Raw genomic sequence first — 23,770 nt, 5'->3', positions numbered from 1 at the left:
TTAACCTGTGGAGGTATTTCTCAGAAGCAGTACAGTTTCCTACAGTGATTTAGGTTTTTCAGTTTCAACTACCAGAAAACTAAAACTTTCCATTTCTCTTCCTTGAGATCTATTCAGACTATTTTTTTTAAATAGTCAACTTTTGATTATGCAAATTCCAGCCCTACTGCAAGGTGAACTTAAAGGCAGATGTACTGACCCTGGTTCTCTTGAGCCCCAAGCATGTATTGAGGCTTCACATACATTAGTGCTCAAACCTAATGCAGAATTCCAGTACCTATTATCCCACAAAAGGGGCCTTAGCAATATTTTTTAATCACTTGCCAGCCCTCATAATGAGAAAAAGGACACCAATGTCACCCAACATTTCTTAAAAACTCTATGGACAAGGTCACTATTAACAATCACTCTGTCTTGGCCAGATACCTGATGACACTTCAAAATCACCACATACACACACCTTCGTGACTGACTAGAAAGAAAACACTCTCACCATCTTAAGTTATGACTAGTTGTCTTTGACATTTAATTTCAGTTTTCAGAGGAATTAATTTTGGTGCTAACATTTACATTGACACTGAACATGAGCTTACTTTACAGAATGCTCATAATGTTATTAACCACTGAATGCAGGTAAGCTATGGACTACAGAAGGATAATGCTTTTATTTATTAGCATCTATGCTGCCATATGAGACCAATTTCTCTTCATGAAACAAAAACAAACCACCATAAGAAAAACGAATATTTTAATTTCTCTCCCTCAGTGGCAGAATCAAATATCTGTTTATCAAGGATTTCCAGTAGTTCTAATAAATTGCTTTTGGAATTGTAAAAATTCCATTACAGAAACACAGAGGACAGAGATAAATAGAATCATACTGGCTTATCAAATGGTTGCTTTAAACATATTCTTTAACTTACTTTTCCTGTAAGAAAAGTTTGCAGAATCAAATAGGGAATTCCACTATCAGCATACTACTATGGGTTAGAAAACCAAAACTAAAAGGAAAAGATAAGATCAGTAACCTGGTATACTACAACAAAATACTAAGTCTGCAGAAGTTTGCATGTTTGTTACTATTTTACATAAGATAGAAAATTTATAATTTTATGATTTAAAAAACCAAAGGAAATCGAAAACATATTCTTTATAAAACCAAAACATTACTCTTCGATATCTTTTTCCTTTGAGACATAAGCTGCTTTAGAAAAACAGATGGCCAAGGCTTTAATGGTCAACATTTTTTTCCTGAAATACCCAAGCAGAAAATTTATTACATGATTTAAAAAGTAAAACTTTACAAGTTTTAACTAAATTAAAACATGCAGATATTTTCTCTGCCAAATGGTCAATAGAGAGCCTTAAATTGTTTTTAAATCTAAAGATTATTAGAGAAAAAAGCCACTTCTAATATAACAGTACTATTATAACAGGAACAATAAGTAAGTTCACAGAAAGCATTAAAGAAACAAAAATAGACAAAACAATAAACACTGTTAAAAGGTAGAATTGTATTCCAATTTTAAAATAAAGCATAACTATTTAAGTGAATAGTAACTTTCACATCAATTTAATGTTCTTATGATGCTTTTGCTGAAACACCATGAATGTGAACACTGTGAATGAGGATGCCCAAAAGTGTGTACTTCCAAGGAATTCAGAACTATACATTATCACATTAAGAATATCATTCATCATGGATAGCCCTATGGTGTCTAAAAATCTAAACATTTGGACAGAGAAAGCAGAGATACACTGTTTCTTATAGTCACTTGTAACATTCACATTATAGATCATTATATAGTCACAATTTTTAATTTTACAGAGAAAAACTAAAATGTGAAATTGCAGCCTGTTTATCTTCTTTAAAATCATTTTTAAAGCACAGATCTGTCAATTATTAGAGGCCAAAACTAACAGAAAAAACTGATAAATGCAGTCTTTAAAAATTTTGTAGCTAATTATACGCTAATTTTCAAAATACAATAGTTTTTTTTTTTTTTTTTTTTTTTTTGGTCCAAGAGGCCATTAAAAAACAAAAGATAACGTAAAGAACTCACACTTACCAACAGAAATACAAAGCTCATGAAAAAAATTTCAAGACTTATTATCTTTTTTATAGTTTGTGTGTATGTGTGTTTAAACACAAGAAATATCTAATAAATAATGGTGTGAACATCTTAAAAACATAAATGCATTAAGGTGCTTTAATATGACTGTATCACAATCATCCTTTGAAGAACATCAATAACTATCTGATTTTTCTCTGAATGTCAGATGAAATAAATTATTATTTCTAATATTAACATATATCAGGATTTACTACTCACAGCGTCTGTTTTTCTCCCTCAAAGGCAGGAACCAGGAATGGCCCACAGGGCAAATCTGGTCTGCTGCCTATTTCTCTAAATAAAGTTTTATTGGAACACAGCCAACTCTTTTATTTCCATATTGTCCCTGGTTGTGTTTTTGCTATTAAGATGAAGGTGAGCATTTTTTTTTTTTTTTTTAAGAGACCATTTGAAAGCTGGGGATGTAGCTCAGTGGTAGAGCACTTGCCTAGCATGTCTATCTCTTTCTCTCCGCCCCCCCACCCCCTGCGCGCATGAAAGAGAGAGAGAGAGAGAGAGAGAGAGAGAGAGAGAGAGAGAGAGAGAGAGAGAGAGAGCGCATTTAATTCTCAAAACCTGAATTATTTACTAATTGATTCTTTTTATAGAAAAAGTCTGTCAACACTTGCTCCAGGACATTTTCCTAAACCAAACAAAATAATGCATGCTACTTTGCCTTTATTAACACTCAGCTTTCTCTAATTCTAATATATATGTATATTTTAGCTTGTTTTTATACTTCATCATATTTGTTGGTGGACTGGAAGCTCAACATCACAGATGAATTTTTGTCTTTTGGAACATAAGCATTATCTCTAGCAAAAAAATTGTTTTATTTCAGGTCACTCAGGCACTCTTTATGAATTATTACAGATTAATAAAAAAATGGATGGGCCACGTGCCAACAGAATGGCCAGAAACTGTACATCTTGTTTATCTTGAATAAGGAAGCTGGATAGAAAGAATAATAAGACCAAATATATAAGAGCCATTAAATCAGGCATGAAAAGGCTTAGACTTTTCAAAACACACACATATGCACACACACACAGAAGCATCTTCCCACTTACCATAAAGAACTACAACATAAAGTAGATTTGTTTTATAAATATATTACTGTCTATATACATATAGTTACATCCACAAAACATGTTAAATAATCATGTGTATAATCAATACTACTTTAAGTTTTTTGTGTATTTTAAAATTACACATCTATTAAAATTATCAAAATAATTCTTTAAAAATATCAGGAATAAAACCAGTGAAGAGTTGCTTTCCTTTTAAGTGGTTCTAAATCCTATCATTGGTCATCCAGACCCTAGACTTGGTCATCTACAACTCAGTGAAACAGTTCAATTACAGAAATGTTAGCCATCAAAGGAACCCCCCCTCCCATTTTTTAATACTTCATAACAAATATGTATGTATGTGTATATGTATATATATATAAGACACTCTTCTTTAGTTATATTACATATTCTCGTAAATGCATTTTCATAAAAACACAAAATTCAAGTTTCCACCAGTATCAAATATTTTATACTGGTGAGCATTTCTTTCAATGTTTAAGTTAATGACAAACTCTATCAGGATACAGAGATCATAAAAATGAGACCAAAAATGTCTGCATCACATGCAAGAAAGGAGGAAATACTAAGGGCCAGTATATGGCCAGTTGGATACTATTCCCTCTGGACTAAGACACAGAGACAACAGACTGGCTAATTACTGTATAAAGTACAGTCAACTGACAATTATTCAGGGGCAGAATATTCCAGTCTGAATTCTTTTTTTTTTTTCCTATTCAGCTGACCATTATTGGCAATTTCACTACTTATTCACACACCTCTTTCTAGTTATTTATTAGCAAGTCTGATAAATAGGGATTATAAATTAGGGAGAAAGTTTTTGCTTAAATGAAGGTTTGCGATCAGCTGTAGATTTAATTTGACAATGGACTGCTTTTAGGTATTACTTAAGATAAATAAGAGTTTGCTATACCCAAAGTCTGCCAATTATCTCATTTTGAAACTCTGAAAGCAACACTGGTATTTTTAAAAAAAATAGGAACAAACTGTCCTTTTGATATAATAAAATGGCTATTTCTTTTTTTAAAATATTTTTTTAGATGTTGATGGACCTTTTTATCATTATTCATTTTTATTATTTATATGCGGTGCTGAGAATTGAACCCAGGGCCTCACACATGCTAGGCAAGTGCTCCGCTGTTGAGCCACAACTCCAGCCCCGAGAAAATGGCTATTTTTTACAAGTAATTATACTGGAAGATTTGTGGGTAGTTCAGGGCTACTCACTTCAGTACAAGTGATGGCAGGGTACATTATTTTCCCAAAACAATCATGACAAATAGCCAGCTAAAAATATTAAAAGGTCAAATTTAAAAAGTTATATCCATTTCACCTAAAATCTCATTTAAAACAATTTAGTAATATTTGGCTATCTTCAAATAATTAAAATGCTACAAAGAAAATGGAAGCAAAACCTATAAGAATAATTTAAAAGTGATTTTTATACTATATAATCTTAGATTATGACTAACATAAAACATACTACACATCTGTAACCCTACTTTTGGCACGCATTTAGCCTCTGTATTTAAACTTGTTCTGTAGATAATGACTGACAAAATCAAGGAAAACAACTTCACAAGTGAGTACGGGTTGCTCAGACACCACTCAAAATGGTCTGTGTGGCGTCACCTGCATTACTTTTGGGTACAGATGCATGCCACACTCACTTCAAACACAACAGCAATAATTGTGTAGAACATCACTTTCCTGAATTAAGTTTGCTGAACATGGTTCAGATTATTGGATATGTCAATAATGCACAATGCCTTTTAGAAGCATTTACTGTATACCCAAATCCTACTTCATGCAACACACAGTGTCACACAAGTAGTGAAAATGTTATCCTAGTCAAAGATGCTTGGACATTATTTTCAGGCAGCATTTTACCTTTATTTTAAGTTCAGACTATATAAGTTTTAGGAGAAAGAAAATGCCAATAAATTTATTTAATATATTTTAATATATAATATAAAACTAAGACAGACACTTTTATTTACCTAAATTGTTACTTTTATTTTCTACCCTATTCTAGACCTCAATTTTACTTTAAAAATTTGTATTTAAATAAGGGATAAAATGTTGCCCAAAAGTCTAATCATAGTTACACATTTGTGTTTTTTACTAGATCTACAAATCAAAATAGTTCTTATAGTTAAAAAGATACAATTTGTATCAACAGTAAAAGGTACTTTCTGGTTTTTCAGGGCTTTACTTCAAACTATGGCATGTAGAATAATCCCAATGACCAGAGCATCCAGGCAGACTGTAGTAATAGATCTGAATGTGTCTGCTACACTAAGTAAAATCCAGAATCTGGAGGGAACAGTCAAGTTATGTCAATCACATGACTGACTGCCGCTGACTGCAAAATCTATCTTCTAGTCCATAGAAATGTAACTGCAACAAGCAAAACCCATGACTTTGAAACCAGAAATATCCCTTACTAATACTAGAACAGACTTTAGTCTGTATCTAAAACTACACTATTTGTGGCAAGAGTCTGGCCTTAATAATATAACAGGCCCCCCAAAAAAACTACCTTCAGGAAATGGAAAATATACAGTATCTTACAAAAATTTTAAGTTACCATTTACACTCCTCCATCACCACTTCTATAGTGCAGTATCAATAAATGTTGCATATCCTCAACACATAAAACCACCTCAGGCCAGCCTTGATAAATAGCAGGAAAGCTAGAGTATATTAAATATAAAAGTTGCACTGAGAATAATTAGATTCATTAAAAACAGGCAAGTACTGTGAAAGGGTTATTTATCCAGTATTGTTGTGCCCCCCAAACAAATAGACAGACATTAAAAATACGGGTTAATGGAAATCGAGGAATTCAATTCCATTCCTACTGTCTAGAAGCACATCATAGCTGGATAACAAAGCTCTAACCTGTAACAGTTACGGCTTTTGCCTTATTCATAAAAAAATAAAAATAAAAAAATGGAAATGATTTTTCCATTGATTGCATCTGCTTTCTTTTAAACTGACCATATTAAGTTAACTAATTCTTAACAGAAAAAATCCAAACAAAAATACAACAGTGAAAAGTGCCATATTGTAAATCATTCTAATATATACTGTTACCCTTTTCAACATAAACCGGTAACTTACATTTTGTCTAAAATATAAAGTCAGTGCTGTAGTATATCTTTGTTTCTATAAATAATGATTATAGCACAAAGAAGCCCACTTTCCCCAAATAAAAATAACTTAAAAAGCTGTAAAAGATTCTAATTAAGCTTCGCTTGAAAAAATAGTTTGCTAGGTCTAGTCAAAGTTTCCACATTCTGAAGGTATTATAATTGCTTGCGATTGATAGATAAACACCAAGTTAATAAAACATGAAACAAAGATAAAAAGTGCTGCATATAAACCCCTGATGCACCAAAGATTAATATCAAAGATCACAGATACATCTATTAAATCAAACTGGAAAATTTTCCAGCCAAGGATATAGCTTTAAAAAGGAAATGTTTAAAAAAAAGTTTGAATGTAAAGCAATCCCGTGATACTTCCACCAAGTGGGGCTATACATACAGATTCCATGATACAGTATTTCACATAAATGGATACTATATAACCTCCTTGCTGAGAAGGAGATCACATGTGCTATTGTAGCAAACCTCCCTCAGCATTTGAGCTGAACAAAAAACTACTAAACACCACAATGATGCATCATCTTTCAATAACCCAGCTGTGATTTCTCCACTAAAATGGCTGCAGCAAGCTGCTGGGCATCTGTCATGTGAGGATTTCTTTTCATGACAATTCTCACAAGGTCAGGTGGGAAGATGTTGCACAAGTTGATATAAATCTTTTCCCGGTTGTCTTGGTACCTTGGAGGATCTTGTGGTATTCCACAGTATGGTATTCTCCAGGTGGGCTCCTGCTGTTCAGGTAGGCTCTGGAAGGTGAACTGCTCGTAACACGGTGGTGTAGAGTTATCAGGCAAGGAATAAGTCTGCCGATACCCATAGGCATCCATTCCGAAACTCGGCCTATCCCAGCTTCCCAACCCTTCCTGACGGGAGTAAGGCTTTCTTTGTCTTGAAGGAGAACTGTCATAGAGTCTGGAATCAGAAATGCTGTCTATTCTGGTAGCCACTAGGGACCTTCCTAGGTGTGGTGCCTTCGAGTGTGCTGAACTTGGAGGAGAGGGGTAATCACCAGGACAGCTAGACCGGGCACCCACAGCAGGGTGCTGCAGATGCATAGCCAAGTGTGGAAGAGGAGGCTTGTGATGGAACTTTGGTTCTTCATGACTGTAACTTTGCACTCTGGTTAAGGGGTCGTGGAAATTCTGCAGGAAAGGCTGGGAATTAAGGCGGCTGTGAGGGTGCATGTGTTGACACTTCAAATTCTCTTCCAGCTGGGGGTCAGGAGAACTGACATAGGATCGGTCATTGTACCCCACATAGGAGTCACTACTCCCGCAGCTCATGCTCCCTTCACTGCTGCAGTCAGAAGCTACAGAACTTATTCTATAGTCTGTGTCTAATGAGAAACGCCTTTCAGGACTTCTTGGGCCTGAGATACTCAGATTTGAATATGCATTTAACATGGAATAATATCCAATGTCAACAGGTGAGTCACATTTTGGATACTGTTCATAAGGCATTGGCGTTCCATGATTTTTGGTTGCCATCATCATTGGAGGATATTGTCCCTGTGGTCTTTGATCCTGAGGTGGGAAATGAACTCCAGATGGAAGGCCATTGCTTAAAGATGTAGTGCTTTGGGGTTTTGCAGTAGAAGTAGCCGGTATACTAACTAAGGAAGGTACAGACCTGGTTTCCAATTTGTTTTTGGTGGGAAGCTTTTCTTCTAGGTCTTGGTAGACTTGAGTCCTTATGCTTGGATCTGATTGCCTCTTTGGAGCACCTCGTTTGACGTCAGAAGTGCTATCAGCCTTTGTGCTACAAGGAACACTGTTGCTTTTCACCAGTCCTCCTTCATTTGCAGTTTTGGCTGCTGTATTTCTAGACATGGCACGAAGTTCATCAGCCACTGACCGCTGAGGCTGACTGCCCCTTTCGGGATGGTAATATTTGCACTTGTGTCCATAGGTACACTTCTTTCCTAAGAAGAGTAAAATTAGTTAGGTAAAGTAGCGTACCATCAGATTCTGAAAAATCAGCATGGCACTAGTATTTTAACTTGTGAAAGAAAGCAGAAATGGGAGATGTGCTAAGTGTTATTTTCTGTTCCATACTCATGAGAAATGTCACTTTTTAGTCTTCATTTCCTTACTAGCAAGAGCAGTAAGAAAGTTGGCCAAATGATTAGTGATGACCTCACAGCTTTTGGCTAATACCACATGTTCTCAACTCACACTTGCCTCTTCTCTTCCAGTGGGATTATATAATCAGGTAGGAAATTCTGTTTAGAAGAATAACTGTGCTGCTATATTATAATAAAGCCATGCTTATCTAATTTGTGTCTAGCTAGATGAATTCTAAATCTTTACCCACCTAAAAACATCGTATAGAATTAACTGAGTTTTCAAACCACATTTTAGTTCATGGCAATTCATATGTATTGAAGCCAAATAGGTAAAAATAATTAAGGGATTTTCTTAAATTTAATTACAATCAAAAGAACCACATATTATGCCATCCAAAATTTTAAATGCTGACTTTTATTAACAAAAGTTTAACAATATATTGTGTTCTAAATATAAATGTTAAGTATTCATAAAGAAAGTTACCATATGGACAAGGCTGCTTTTTGTGTTCAGGAACAATAGGTTTCTTCCTCAGAAAATTATCCAGACTTGGGCCATGTCTGCCAAGAGGGTCATCAGGGGGCATAAACCTAACATGGAGATAGTAAAAAAATGATACTTAAATAGGAGGTTGATAATTTAATTCTAAAGATACTGTACAAAGATTTATTTACTCTAAGATAATTTGAAATTTTAATCCAAGTTTTTGATTCAATATTTACAGAGTAAAAAAAATGACAAACACTACACAAATTTCTCCTTTCTTAGAAACTAAAGTAAAATATCTTAAGCTGAACTTGTATGTTTTTTAATTCAAACAAATTTTGAGTCTAGCGTCTTTTAATTTTTTTCTTCTTCTCAAAGGAGTGCTGGGATTTTTTTTTAAGGATTTCAGAAAGTGATTACAATGAAATTTTATGAGAGTTCTGTAAACATCTGTGTTGTGAAGTTGTATGAAGCAGGTGGGGAGTAAGATGGAGCAGCTGAGGAAGGGAGGGGAAGAGAGGGGAATGCAGTGAGAACACAGGGACTTGTTGGACACCAGTTATGTGTCAGATACTTTACATGCAATAATCCCATGAAGTATTAGCTCCATTTTACAGATTAATAAAATTTTCTAATTTAGGTATAAAAGAATTAAGTAATTTTTATCTAGTGTCCCATAACATAGGAAATATTCAATTATGACTGACTGTTCAAAGTCTATTCTCTTCCTATTATAGTAAATGTACTTCTTAGATGAAATGGATAAAAAATCTTAAGGAAGTAAACTTATTATTATTTGGATTGACTGTACGATGGAGAAAAAAATTTATAGTGTGCATGATAAAAAGAAATTATGATTGAAGAATTATACTACTTGTCACGATAATGCTAGAACTTGAAATAAGCCTAAGTAGTTATCTACAAAATAAGAATAATGCAAGTAATGTATGAAATCTTAGGGAAATGACAAAATGGCTGAGTAATAAATAGTTGGCAAAAACAGTGTTGCTATCATGAAAACAATGTATCAACATAAAAGTTAAAAAATAAAAGACCAAGTCACACCAACCACACAATTTTAATACAATTATTTTCCATGCTTTGTCTTTTTTGTTTTGTTTTCTTTTTGTTGCTTTATCTTTTTAACATAAAAATATTTTTCCATGTTTCTTAATAGCTTTCATAATAATAATTATGAACAGATGAATAATATGCCAGTAGGATATGCACTGTAACGTGACTGCTTTCTCTACTGCATCTTTAGTTTCCTTTGACTTCTTGCAATTATAAACAATACAAAAACAAACATACCTGGTCTTTTCTTTTTTCCTCATTATATATTCCAAGAAATGAGAATATTGGATTGAAAGGGCAAACATATTTTTGAAGCTTCTGCTAAATTTTGCTAAAATGTACATCAGTTTACATGCATCTTTAAAAGCATAAGGCACACACAAAAATATTTTTTGTGAATTAAATAGGTGAGGGGCTGGGGTTGTGGCTCAGTGGTACAGCACTCAGCCTAGCATGTGTGAGGCACTGGGTTCAAGCCTCAGCACCACTTAAAAACAAATAAAAAAATAAAATTATTAAAAAAAGATGAGAAATAAAATACTTTTTAGATTGGTTTGCATTTTTGATTATTCAAAGATGATATTTTTCTTCATATTTATAAATATATTCATTTCTATGTAACATGCTGGTTCATGTCATTTGTCCATTCATCAACTTGTAGACTGTGACTATGACTAGAGTCTTATATTGGTTTTGCAAACTTTAAAAAATCATGCCTTTAGTAAGCTATCAATGCTCTAAGTTGACTTGTGAAAAGTATCTTTTTTAGGGTGAAGATGGGAGTTCTTCACCCTCAGAGTTTAAACTTTCTTGGCCTCAGGTGCTCTGTTAGAAGTTTCAGGGAAGGGCAGGGGCCTGTCGTTCATTCAGAGCCTTCCATAGCACAAGTTTGCAGTTTTTCTGACTACCACTGAGGATCAGTGGGAGATCAGTTGTTGGAAGAAACCTGTCTCAGATCTGGTTACCATACAATAAAAAGGATTCTTAACAGCTGCCAGGTATGGTTATATTTTCAAGGAAGCAAGAGCATTGGTTTACTTACTTGTCATTGACAAAGGAATACATTAATAACCGCTCATCTATGAACTTCTTCCATTCTGGTTTTTCATTAGCCAAATCCCTGTAGTTATCATTGGACACAATTATACCATCTGACTCAAAAGCAAGCTTCACAATGAACCTGTCATCATAGCACACCACTCGTCTTCCCTGGACTCGCCGGGATGGTGTGAACACCAGGATTTTCTCCTTTTCCAATTTGCGTAAAATTTCCTGATCTGCAAGAATAGTAAGGACAGAATTTGAGGAATACATAAATATATAACATATAGAATGAAAACTTTCATATATTGTGAGTTTTTTAATGAACTGGAATATATGTAATCATTTAATTAGAGATTATGATTCATAGTTGGTAGATGTAGCAAAATTTGTAACTCCCTAGAATATTTTTTTTCCAGGAATTAAAGGCTTTAAGAATAGTAAAACAAAATAAAACAACAAAACCTGATCAGCATAAACCTCAATGTGATTGAGAAAATTTTGATTTTCATTCCATGAAGCTTTTACTAAAAGCCTGCTTTAGCAAATTTATAGAACAGCTAAGCTATAGAACCAGCAGCATTACTGCTAGAATACAGCTTCTTAGACATTCTGCTACAATGACACTCTAACAAAGCATATGAGTTGGGTTTAAGAGAGAGCAGAAGGTATTTTCCTCCCAAGTTTGTGTATTTTGTAGTTTTTTTTTTTTTTGTTGTTGTTGTTTGTTTGTTTTTCTAACTGGTTGGTGTGATGGTAGGAGAATCTGAAAAGCAAGTAGTACATGTAGTAGAGATAGTCAAGGGAAACCTTAAAATATAAAAGAAGCTCAATAAAAAGGAGGCAGAAAGCTCAAGAAAGTTGAAATAAGGTCAGAAATATTGGCTATTATATCTTCTGTGTCCTTTTCTCTGAAATGTGGCAACAAATAGCCAGTTAGTAATTAAAAACAAAAATCTTTTCAACAATTACTACATGCCTACTCTGTGGCATGTGTTGTGCTAGGTATCAAGAACCACCAAGGTTAATGTCATCTCCTCAAAGAGGGCACAGTCTTACTGGATCAGACAAACATGCAAACTGGGTAAGCAAAAGTATAATTGCCACTGCAGAAATATGAGCAGGCTCTACAGGAAGAGGAAATGGAGGAGTGATATGGGTTAGCTCTAATACTGGCATATGAATTGGATGATGGTCTCACAAATGAATTCATTAAGACCAGAACTTGGTTTAAAAAATCAGCAAAGCATTAATGGAAGATATAAGGGTGTTAGAATTAGCAAACCATGGATAAATCTCAGATTCTCTCACTTCTTACATCTGGCAATCATAATCTCATTGAGACTGTTTCTTTATGTCTGCAAATGCAGTGGCAAGCCTATGAGGAGTAACATGAGTTAACATGAGTAAAGGACACCACATGGTGCCTGGCAAATTCTTAATAAACACTGTGCTTTTCAACTTAATAGAGACATGTAATTGTCGGATCTCTTTTAAAAAAATCAGAGAAAACCAATTTGAAAGCAAAAGCCCAGACTCAATTATAAAATTCACCATATCACAATTACTGTGTTTCCCTCATAAAAATTTTGGGGACAGGCACCATGTCTCATTTATCTTTGTATCCATTAGCACCAAGCCCATGAAATGAAACTTATCAGTAGATGCTCAATAAATACTTATGTAATGAATGAATAAACGAGCTACTTGAAGATGTATACTCTGAAAACTTCCAGTGTATTCACTGTATTATGTGCATGAGTGATCCATGGTACCTCATTATTCAGGAGGGTATTTACTGACATCTGATATTCCTTAAGCCTTGATAAAGAGACTGAAGGAATAAATGTGGCAGCCTAATAATCAACACAATCTTGCTTAATTTGAATTTATAGAACAGCTAATGAGGTTGAAAGGACAATTAACTGGATGACACATAAATAATCCTAACTTCAATACAGGTTCAGTATAGCTGGTAAGTTAACATAGATAGTGCTTAGTATTTGTTAAAATAAATGGAAGAAGAGCTGGGTGCAGTGGCAGATGTCTGTAATCCCAGTAGTTCAGGAGACTGAGGCCGGGGATCCCAAGTTCAAAGCCAGCCTCAGCAACTAAGGTAAACCTTGTCTCAAAATAAAAAAATAAAAAACAGGCTGGGGATGTGGCTCAGTTGTTAAGTGCCCCTGGGTTCAATCCCTGGTATCATGGGAGGGGACGGGGGGGAGAAGATCGGCAAATGTGCTAGCCTGAATCTCTGAATCTGAAACCTTTAATATATATATATTTTTGCATTATTTTTGGTGCACTGTGAGCACTGGACTGTTCAATTTATCAGGTGTTACCTGAATGAGGGCTTTAGTCAAGAAAATCATTATATTTGGAGAGAAAACACTTAAAAACCTCTAATAACAGTTCTGGCATTTTACTAAGTAAAGTGCATATTGAATTTCAGAGACCTGGTATGCTGGTGTTTTTAAACCAAACTCAGCCACACTTCACATGTATATTATCATTATTCCTTCTTGATTTTTATTCTTTTCCTACTTAAGAAGCCTGCAAGTCATTTATATACTTAAACACTGAGCCAGGCACAGTAGCTGCATGCCTGTTATCATAGAGACTCTGGAGGCTAAGGCAGGAATATTGCAAGTTCAAGGTCAGCCTCAGCAAAGCAGCAAGACCCTGTTTCAAACTAAAAAGTTCTGGGAATGTAGATCAGAGGTAAAATATCCCCAGGTTCAATCCCCAGTACCAAAACATATAAACAACAACCTAAAACCCCAGACCGTTAATGTAAAAGAATATGTCCCCTTAAAATTTCTGCCTAAATATTCCACCTATTATATCAATCAATCCTAATATATGGATTCTTTTAACGAAATTATAATTTTTTTCTTTTTTTTTTCTATTCAAGATAATATAGCAATGAATATCTTTGGTCATAATCTTTGCCTGTGAGCTCTGCTATTTTTGGGAGGTGGGGTGGGGGCGGGGAATTATTCCTAAAAGATGAACTAGTAGGTCTAAAAATACAGTAGCCACACCCACCCATCCTGGATATGTATATTCCAGGACTCCCAGTGGATCTCTAAAACCACAGATAGTACCTAACTCTCTATATTCTGCACTTTTCTGTACATACATTCCCACAAAGTTCAGTTTATATATTAGGCCCAGTAAAAATAAATAATTAATAATTAAATAGTATAACTATAACAATATACTGTTAAAGTTATGTTGAACGTGGTTTTTCTCAAAATATTTTATTGTAGTATAGATTTCAGTAACTTAGCATATTGTTAAGTCAAGAACTTTCACCTTTTCACTAAGAAGAATTAGTTTACAGCTTCTCTTTAGCATACCCAAATTGGCAGCATAACTCTTGAGCTTTAGGACTTTATTAAGAAAAATAAGGGTTACTTATGCACAAGCACTGCAATAGTCAATCTGATAACCCAAGAAGGCTACCAAGTAAGAAATGGGCGGGCAGCACAAATAGTGTTGATATGCTGAACAATGGGATGTGATTCACGTTCTGGATAGGACGGAGCAGGACAGCATTAGATTTCATCACACTAGTCAGAACAGTGCACAAATTAAACAAATTAAATGTAGGAACTGTTTATGCATGCATAACAGAACTGCATGAGCATTTTATGTTAAGAACATGAATTCTTTATTTGTTGCTGTTTTTCTTATATAATTGATGAGTTCTTAAGAAAGTTTCTGCAAAGGTAGAAGCTTACATTTTTGATGTAATTACATCTATCTTTTCCTTCATAATTACTTCTAAAATTTTTAAATTTAGAAAGGCCTTCTCCCACTCAAAGACTACTTTTAGTCTTTGATGATTTAATTTTTGACAATTACATCTTCAACTACCTGGAATTTATTATTATAGGGAATAAGATAAAAATCTAAACAAGTATTTTTTTCCAAAGAGTTATTCCAACATCTTTTAGCAGAATTATGCCAGCTCTCATGCCGCAGTCTGGCTGGGCACAATTCAGGAGCCACTTGTCAAAAGAAACTAACTTTATTTTTAGAACCCACACGCCAAACAAAACAGCTCCTCAGGAAAAACCCTCAGAGCCCAACTGCCACCACCGGCTTCCCACAAACCTCTCAACCTCCCCCACTCCTCCTGCTCTTGAGGCCAATTGGCTGGGTCACGTGGGTGGAGCCAAAAAAGTCCCCCAAGGAGCAGCTCCATAGAGAAGCCAATCAGCTAGAAGTTGCTGGGGCCCCTTCGGCTGTGGCTCTCAACAACCTCACATTTTTATGTGAGTCCATAGCTTTGGACTTCACCCTTGGCTACCTACACATTTTATCATAATTTGACTATGACTTTAATAATTGTAAATAAAAAGAACATTTAAAGTAATCTACCCCTTTGGGTATATGATAGATGGTCATTTGTTGTTGATTTGAAAAGTTTTATGGTTTCCTTCAGAGTTGCCTCACAGATTTTGTTAATATTAGAGGTGGAAAAAAGGTCAGGAAGGGTTGGATGCTGATGTTACAAAGGACATCTCTACCTGAAACTCATACATTTAGAAATTATGAACTAATATAAAGTATGGATATAAATAGTTTATTGAGACTAGTCATTTTCTTCTTTTTTTTTTTTAAATTTTAATATTTATTTATTTATTTTAGTTTTCGGTGGACACAACATCTTTGTTGGTATGTGGTGCTTGAGGATCGAACCCAGGCCGCACGCATGCCAGGCGAGCGTGCTACCGCTTGAACCACATCCCCAGCCCAGTCATTTTCTTCTTGACCAGACAGCATATTCCGTGGTCTTAGAGGTCTTTTTTAACTTGTAACCATTAGAACTGGACTGGCATCCAGTCTAATTTCTTATAGCATATGAGAAAAGTGGGGTTCAGAGGCTCAGTGTGTTGCTCAAGTTCTGTTGCAAGTAAATGGCAAAGGTAGAGAAGGCTTCTTGTCTCAGCATGTCTCTAGAAGTCAGAATTTTAGGGGTTGGGGTTTTGGCTTAGTGGTGGAGTGCTTGCCTAGTATTGGTGAAGCACTGGGTTCAATTCTCAGCACCTCATATAAATAAATAAATAAATAAAATAAAAATAAAGGTATATTGACAACTAAAAAAATATTTTTAAAAAGTCAAAGTTTCCATATAAATGAAAAAAAGTCTTGACTCATGTAGTAAAGATTAGTGTTCAGTTAATTAGATAATTTTCAAACTTGAAAACAATTTTAATGTCCCACATAAGACAACTGCAATCATATAGAATAAACAGAAGTGGATTAAGAATACCTGAGTGTTAAGGGATCTACATAGGTATTATACAGAAGCTAGGAACAAATAGCTGCCTGTAATGAGCTTACCTGTAATGAGAGCATCAGGTCGGGATTGCTCTTTTCTCCAAGCAGGAACAAAAACTGTAATATCTTTATGGCCTCTTTCCAAAAACCAATCCACTGCCAATTTTATTCCTCGGCAGGAAAATACTTCTTTGTTTCCATGGCTGAAAGATTATTTCATAATACTTAAAATACAACAAAACCTAAGTTCAATTAAATTAATTCAAGTTTATAAACAGAAACAACTGCATAATAATAATAGCAATATTAGATTTGAAAGTTAAGGTGAAGGCCGAGCTCAGTGGTACATGCTTATAATCCCAGTGGTTTGGAGGCTGGGGCAGGAGGATTTCGAAATCAAAGCCAGGCTCAGCAAAGGCAAGGTGCTAAGCAACTCTGTGAGACCCTATCTCTAAATAAAATATAAAACAGGGTAGTGGTGTGGTGGTGTGGCTCAGTGATTGAGTGCCCGACCCTGAGTTCAATCCCCAGTAGCAAAAAAAAAAAAAAAGGGGGGGGGGGGAGACAGTTAAGATAAAGTTGCATTCCTCAGAAAAATTAAGATAACTTAGTTGAAAAATCAAGATCGGTGAGAAAACAATTAGAAAACTGAAGTGATTATTGTGTAGAAAATAAATAAAAAATAGGTTTCCAAATGTAAAGTTATAAAGATTAACTAGTCAAAAAGTTTACAAGTTCTTTTTGATAAAGAAAAGGCTTCAACCACAGAAAGAATTTTAATCAAATGTAAAAAAGTCACACAGAAAAAGAAATCTGTAAAAAACAGTGAAATGGAATACTTCAGTTTCTAAAAACTTTTCCTTTTTAATAGTTCTTATGTATATTTTTCAATATAATGACTAAGTCATGCACAAAAATTTTTAGGTGACCAATGTAAAATAACACCACATAGTCATGGAAAGGAAAAACACGTTCACAATGCTTTATCTCATATAAAAAAATACTTTCTATATCCTGTAATGAAAAGATACCTAGTTTCTGTTCAACAATTCTGTGTTGGACAAGGATTAATGATGTCAAAAGGGCATTCAAAATTGGATTAGCAGTCTTAGTGTCTAAAAGAAAATGCCCAACTCAGGAGTCATTCAATAAGTATTTATCTAGCACAAGGTTCTACTTATACATATTAACCAAATAATTAAAATAACACTAATTTCAATCTTTTTAAAGAAAGAAGTTTCTGCCTTGAATGTAATTAACTGCATTCTTTACAGCTTAAATTCTGAGGGCTCCCTTTCTTACATATTATTTTATTTTTGGGACAAAGAAGGGCTGAATGAAATTATGTAGGTAAATGCTTCTGTTAACTTTTAATAGACATCAACCATTAGGAAACCCAAGAACCACTAACATGCTGTAATCATTTTCAGTACAAAACAAAAATTGATTCACCTGCTTCATAGATGTTAAAGACTACAAATACATACACAAGAAATTGTGTTTCATGGTTTCACAGACCTGTTTTAACGGTTCAGGGAAAGATTAGAGGTGAAATCAGATTCATTGGAAGTTTCAAAGAATGGCATAAGGAAAGGAAGAGTGTGAGGTCACATTTTCTAGGTAAGAAGGGCTGCCTACTAGCCTGCAAATGCTCCAGAAAAAAGAAAGTGATGTTTGGTTTCATGGAAAATCCTGAAATTTAACCAGTCTCTGAAAAACTATAGAAAATGAAGGTATCTCTTCAGAGAACACATAGAGCGTATTCCTAAATACACTCAACTTGCTAAAACTTTACTATATTTTTGCTTTACTTTATTGTTTTGAAATCTATTATATTATGCTTTGCTAGTAAAATGATGATATTTGTTTTATTGAGAGTTGACAATTGTTTCTGCCTCTAAAGACAGGCATGCATAAGCAATTTCTTCCTGGTGATTTCATTCAATAAGGGTAACTGTCACATTTACTCAATGTACAAATAGAAGATTCCATCTTCTCATTAAAAAACTTTCATAAAATGTGTGAGACACCAGACCATTTACAATCATGGGACACAAATTCTATAGATTCAACAATAGGAAACTGTATCAATTCCAATAATAAATTTTTTCCTCATTATCCTCTCCTCACCCTCCACAAAGCATCACAGGGAGAGAAAAGGAATGAATAAGGATGAAAGGTCGTAAATAGAAACATAAAAAGAGCCTGGATTTCTGAGCAGATGGACCCAAATCTATGTTCAATCTTTGTTATATGAGAAAAAATAATTCCACATTTATGGAAGCAACTGTAGTGCAACTTTCTGTTGTTTGCAGTTGAACACATCCTTAACTTCCACACTAGGCAGACTATAAACCAAAGTAAACTGGCACAGCTCAATCAATACCAGGGAAAAGTGCATAGTTTAAGGCAAATACATTTCTAGGGATAAAAAAGCTATTACATAATAGTAAAATCGGAACAATTCACAGGCAACTATGGTAATTATGAACTCATAATCTGTGTCAATAAGGCAAAAGTTCACAGGATTACTAAAAGAAATTAACAAATTCACAATCATACTAATTGACAGGTGAAGCAGAAAACATTAAATAAGAATATAGATAATAGGAACAATCAATTAAAAACTTGATCTAATGGACATATACAAATCCTGCACAAATTCAGGGAATAGATAGAAAATCTTTTTGTGAGCACATCAAAGCTTTATAAAATTGGCTATATACCAGGCTATAGAACAGATTTCAACAGGTATCAGGAATCTGAATCATACATAAAATATCCTTTGACCACAATATGTTACTATGTTACAGATATGAGGTTCTAACAAAAGCAATTTAAAATTTTAACTTTAAAAGATTATTTAATTTGTAATAATAATTAAAGCTAAACAAATCTAAACAAAAAGAACTTTATAGAAAAAATGAAAATTAGAAACTTGTATTAAAGAACACAAGAACTAAAAAAAAGAAACAATATAACATTTTCAGCAGCAGTAAGACCCAATTTATAAAGATGGCTATCAAGTTAACATATATAAGTACATTATATTACCAAACAAATTACAGAGAGAAGTTTTTACAGAACTTGAGAATCTGATCCTAAAATTGATATGGAAAAACAATGAAAACAATTCTGGGGGCTGGAGTTGTGGGCTCAGTGGTAGAGCGCTTGCCTGGCATGTGTGAGGCCCTGGGCTCATTCTCAGCACTGCATATAAATAAATACAAAATAAAAGTAAATAAAAGATCCGCTGACAACTACCAAAAAAAATAAGGTGATGTTACAAATCAAAATTGGAAAAAGATGGACTATTGAACCAATGATACTAGGGCAACTGGCCATTCATATGGAAAAAATGAAACTGTACTTTTAATTCTTTCCATATGCAAAATGTAAGTTGTAGGCACATCTAAGATTTAAATATGAAAAGAAACATTGTAAAACTTTTAGAAGAAATGAGGAGACATTCACAGTAGGATAGGGAAGTACTTGTTAAATAACACAAACAACCACGTACTATCATAGCTTTGAACATATAAAAGTTCTTTACCCAATACTCCATAATTTATAAAGAAATGTCATATTGGAAAAAGAGACTTGCAATTTGTAGAAACAATCAAAATTCTAATAGTTAGAATAAATTAAATATTCTTTTATATCAAAACCAGTAACCCAGTTTTTTTTTTTTAAGGTAAAAGATATGAACAGTCAATTCACAGAAGAGGAAACCCAAATGACCAATAAACACATGAAAAGATGTTCAATAGTGGAAAAATGCAAATTAAAGTCAAAATGAGACACTCCTTCACACCCATCAGATTGGTAAAAATAAAGTCTGCAAACACCAGATGTTGCCAAGAATGTGTGAAAGTAGGAACTCTTACTGTACAGGTGGGAGTATAAATTGATGTAACTATTTGGGAGAGCAATTTGGCAATACTCTATAAAGTTGAAGGCGTGCTTTCTCTAAAACATAGCAATTCTACATCCGGGTTTAGTAAAACTACACAGTAACCTAAAATTAGATTCAATGCAATTAGCCATTGGCTTTCATCCTCTGCCCAGCCTTGGATTTTTACATGGGATAGGCAAATGTTCCTCACTGCTAAAGGGAAGAGAAAGGCATGCAGGAGGGGTAGGTCCCTGAGTCTCCAAGATTTTCACAGCCAATCCTCCCAGATCAGGAAAAAAAATTAAAAGAAATTCCTAAAATGGCTGTTATTTTGGAAGTCCCTGTTAAACACCAAGACCCAGAATTATTCCTACTAAGATTTAAGTCCAAGCAGACAACCACCAGGTGGCTCCAAATTACAGAGGTAATTTGTAGGGGACTTGGACATATCAGGAGAGGTTTGGGGAGACTGAACTTAATCAAATCTTACTGAGGCATGTTGAAAGATGTGATTAATGATATGTGCTAGATATAGTAAAAGGGACAACTATAGGAGGTACTAATGAGAAAATGACAAGAGTTAAGTCTGATAAAAATTATGAAAAACAGGATGTCCAAGTACAATGTTACTGATGCAATTAACTATCTGTTGGCTGTTTATTAAAAAAGAACCCCAGCTTTAATTCTATATAAGAACAAAATTCACAATAACTTTGCAGCCACTTATGGGCTATCTGCATACACTCAGGGATTTTTCTCCCCTGAGTAATGAAATTAGATAATATTATATTTATGAATTAGTATATTCCTTCAGATATCAATTTCTTTTTTAACCTAAAAATTTAGCAATAAGGATGGTTGGTAAACCTTAAGTAAGTTCTTCTGTTGGGTGATTTCATTGGAGGACATTGTGGTTACCTTGAATTAGGTAGAAGACCCTGAATATATGCTAAAAAGTTACCCTCCAACTGTTTTGGTTTAGTGGGATAGGGTTTCTGGGGAAAAATTCCAAATCTTCACAGCAAATTTTGAGTTACTGTTGATCAAAATGGGTAATATGAGCTTGAAGATCTCATCTGACTGTGATACTGGCTAATAGTAGAAAAAATATGAGAAGTCCCGAATGTTGTCAGCAGATCCCTTAAAAAAAAAAAAAAAAAAAAAAAAAAGGCTTATTTTACTCTGCTGTTTGGGACAGGTTCACCTATAAAAACACCACTTTGCAATGGCCAGAGAAAGGGTTGACTGAAGTAGAAAATTTCGTGTATTTACAAAAATTCTTAGAAAAACTCTACTCAAAAGAATTACTGATGTCTCTGCATCTATTTTATTTCTCAGGAGATAAAAGAAAGAGTAAACTGGACATCCACAAAACAAATTAGGAAAATGGAGGAATAAACTAAGAGGAGATTAAGTTATTTGCCCTTCTATGCTGCTTCTTGGCATCAATCTAGGACCTTGAAGAGTGGGGTGATGAACTTTTGGATGGATGGATGGTTCCCAATGACTAAAGTGTCTGGGGATAACTTTCCCCTTGAAAAAGCAGAACTGCAGTCTTATTAGAATATTCTAATATGGATTTCATCTCTCAGACTCCTTTAAACCCAACATGGAAAACATAGCTAGGGAAGTAGAAATGATGAAGAGGAAGGAACAAGGAGTTTGAAAATGTGCATAAGAGACTGTCCTAGTAGTTAGGTTGGCAAGTGGTTGCACTGGTAACTTGGACAAAAAGGAAAACAAAAGTCAGGATATCAAACAGTTAAAGGAGCCTGAAACTACACTGCCATACAAACCAACTGATTTTTCATCTAGTTGTGAAGAACACCAGTTCTAACTCTTTGAAATTCCACTGATTCAATTACCTTTTATAAGTGATCCAGGACTATCAGAGAAACCATATGATGTGATAAGGGTACATAGGCCCTGTTTCTCAGCTGATATTACCCATCTTAAAATGTTATTTCCAGTGCTCTGGAAAGATCTGCAAAAATCTGCCAAGGGGTCTTTGGCATGTTTTTAGTTTACATGTGAGAATGTGTACTGGCTGCTGCATGGAGTGTTGCTTCTGATTGACTGCCTGACTAGAGAACAGGCATGATGGGAAAAACGATAACCCCCATCACATAGCTGTGCGATAGCTGCAGGAAGCCAACTACCTCCTCCAACATCTCTGATTGCTCCTCATGCCTTTAAAACTGATTGTGAGTCACTACAGATGGCAGTGAAATCTTTCTGCAGGAGGTGATCTGGGGAGAAGTTGCCCTGTTGCTATTGGATAAGTCTTGCATTGATTTTTCCTCAGTTGCTCACTGAGGCATTTTCTAAATTAATGAGGATGGATTTAGAGCAGATTAGAATAGAGTCAGTCTTCTCCACTTTTGTGGCAGTTTTATTACAGGGAATAAAAGCACAAGTGAAGGAGAGGTATTTTAGATGGTAATGACAGACAAGTTTTAAGGTACTGGCAACAGCAATCTAGTTTGGGAGAAAAACTGGAGATAAAAGTGGAAAGACAAAAAGAAACTTAAGACTACAATGTCACCTGCCCAATTAAAATTATGTACAAAGGGAGCAAACCCTTTTGGGGGGCTACCAAGTTCTTCTCTCTTAAGACACCTGCTTCTTTTAAGAGAGAAGACCTCTTAATGAAAAGTCAAAAGGTCACTACTGTTAGAAGCCAGGACATTGGGAAAAGAAACGGTGAAAGACTGAGGGGGATACAAGAGATGCAACCCAACTATGAAGCTTTATCACTCCTCCAGGAGACTCTTCCCCTCAGGAAATAGGACAGGAAGTAACTAGCAAATGGTGCAAACTATTGAGCAAAACTGGCGTAATGGAGGAGCTTCAAAGCTGGGAATGAAACAACCTCATATATTTCAATGTGTTTCCTGCCTTGATCTTTGTCTGTCTTCTTGTGAATACTAGAGTCATGGATTTTGCAATTTCTGCTAACTTTTCTTGTTTTATCCTGGCCATAAAAATAATCTGTTTTCTCTTGACAGTTTATTCTACTTGTACTTTCTCTTCTGAGGTTCCTAAGCAATTAAGAACTGGTTAGAAGAGCATGTCTCTCTCTTGTCCTTAATTTGTGGGAAAGAGACCTGCTGTGTAAACTAAGGACTACCATATAGTTAGTGTATTCCAGAGACAGTATTTTTGGGGCTTCTGAGGAACAAGGTGCTTCTGAATTGGAAGTTGGTGAATATGTGCTCTTTTATACTGATAGTATAAGTATATATAAGTATAGTATATACTATATATATACTTATAAACTATACTTATATATACTTATAAACACTTATATGTAAGTATAGTATATGGAATGCCTTCATGCTATGGGCCAAATTTTGAAAAAAAGAGGCTTTCTAACATTATTGGTAACTACAATGTCACATGAGAAATGAATCATTAATTTGAATCATTACAACTTCCCAAAGAAATTTCTGTATTTCATTGTAGAACTCATGCAGGGTAGCAAGGTGAAATTAATTTGTAGACTAAGCTGTGATAAGGACTACTGAACTTTGAACTG

At 34.6% G+C, this 23,770-nt stretch overlaps 1 protein-coding gene across 3 annotated transcripts in view; it reads right to left on the bottom strand.

The window, feature by feature from the left end:
• Nucleotides 1-497: 497 nt before the first annotated feature.
• The window catches only part of Zc3h12c (zinc finger CCCH-type containing 12C), a 68,730-nt gene continuing 45,457 nt past the window's right edge, over nt 498-23,770 (bottom strand). For all 3 annotated transcript variants that reach the window (XM_071616683.1, XM_071616684.1, XM_027930489.2), the window contains exons 3-6: nt 16,401-16,540; nt 11,047-11,281; nt 8,928-9,034; nt 498-8,299 (exon numbers count right to left, since the gene is read on the bottom strand). In XM_071616683.1, coding sequence (XP_071472784.1) covers nt 6,903-8,299; nt 8,928-9,034; nt 11,047-11,281; nt 16,401-16,540 — 1,879 coding nt within the window. In that variant the 3' untranslated portion in view covers nt 498-6,902. The remainder of the gene's footprint in view (nt 8,300-8,927; nt 9,035-11,046; nt 11,282-16,400; nt 16,541-23,770) is intronic.

This window comes from Marmota flaviventris, chromosome 9 (assembly GCF_047511675.1).
Source record: "Marmota flaviventris isolate mMarFla1 chromosome 9, mMarFla1.hap1, whole genome shotgun sequence".
Lineage (NCBI taxonomy): Eukaryota > Metazoa > Chordata > Mammalia > Rodentia > Sciuridae > Marmota > Marmota flaviventris.
The sequence above is the reverse complement of the archived record's forward strand: the minus strand, read 5'-3'. Positions and strand labels throughout refer to the sequence as shown.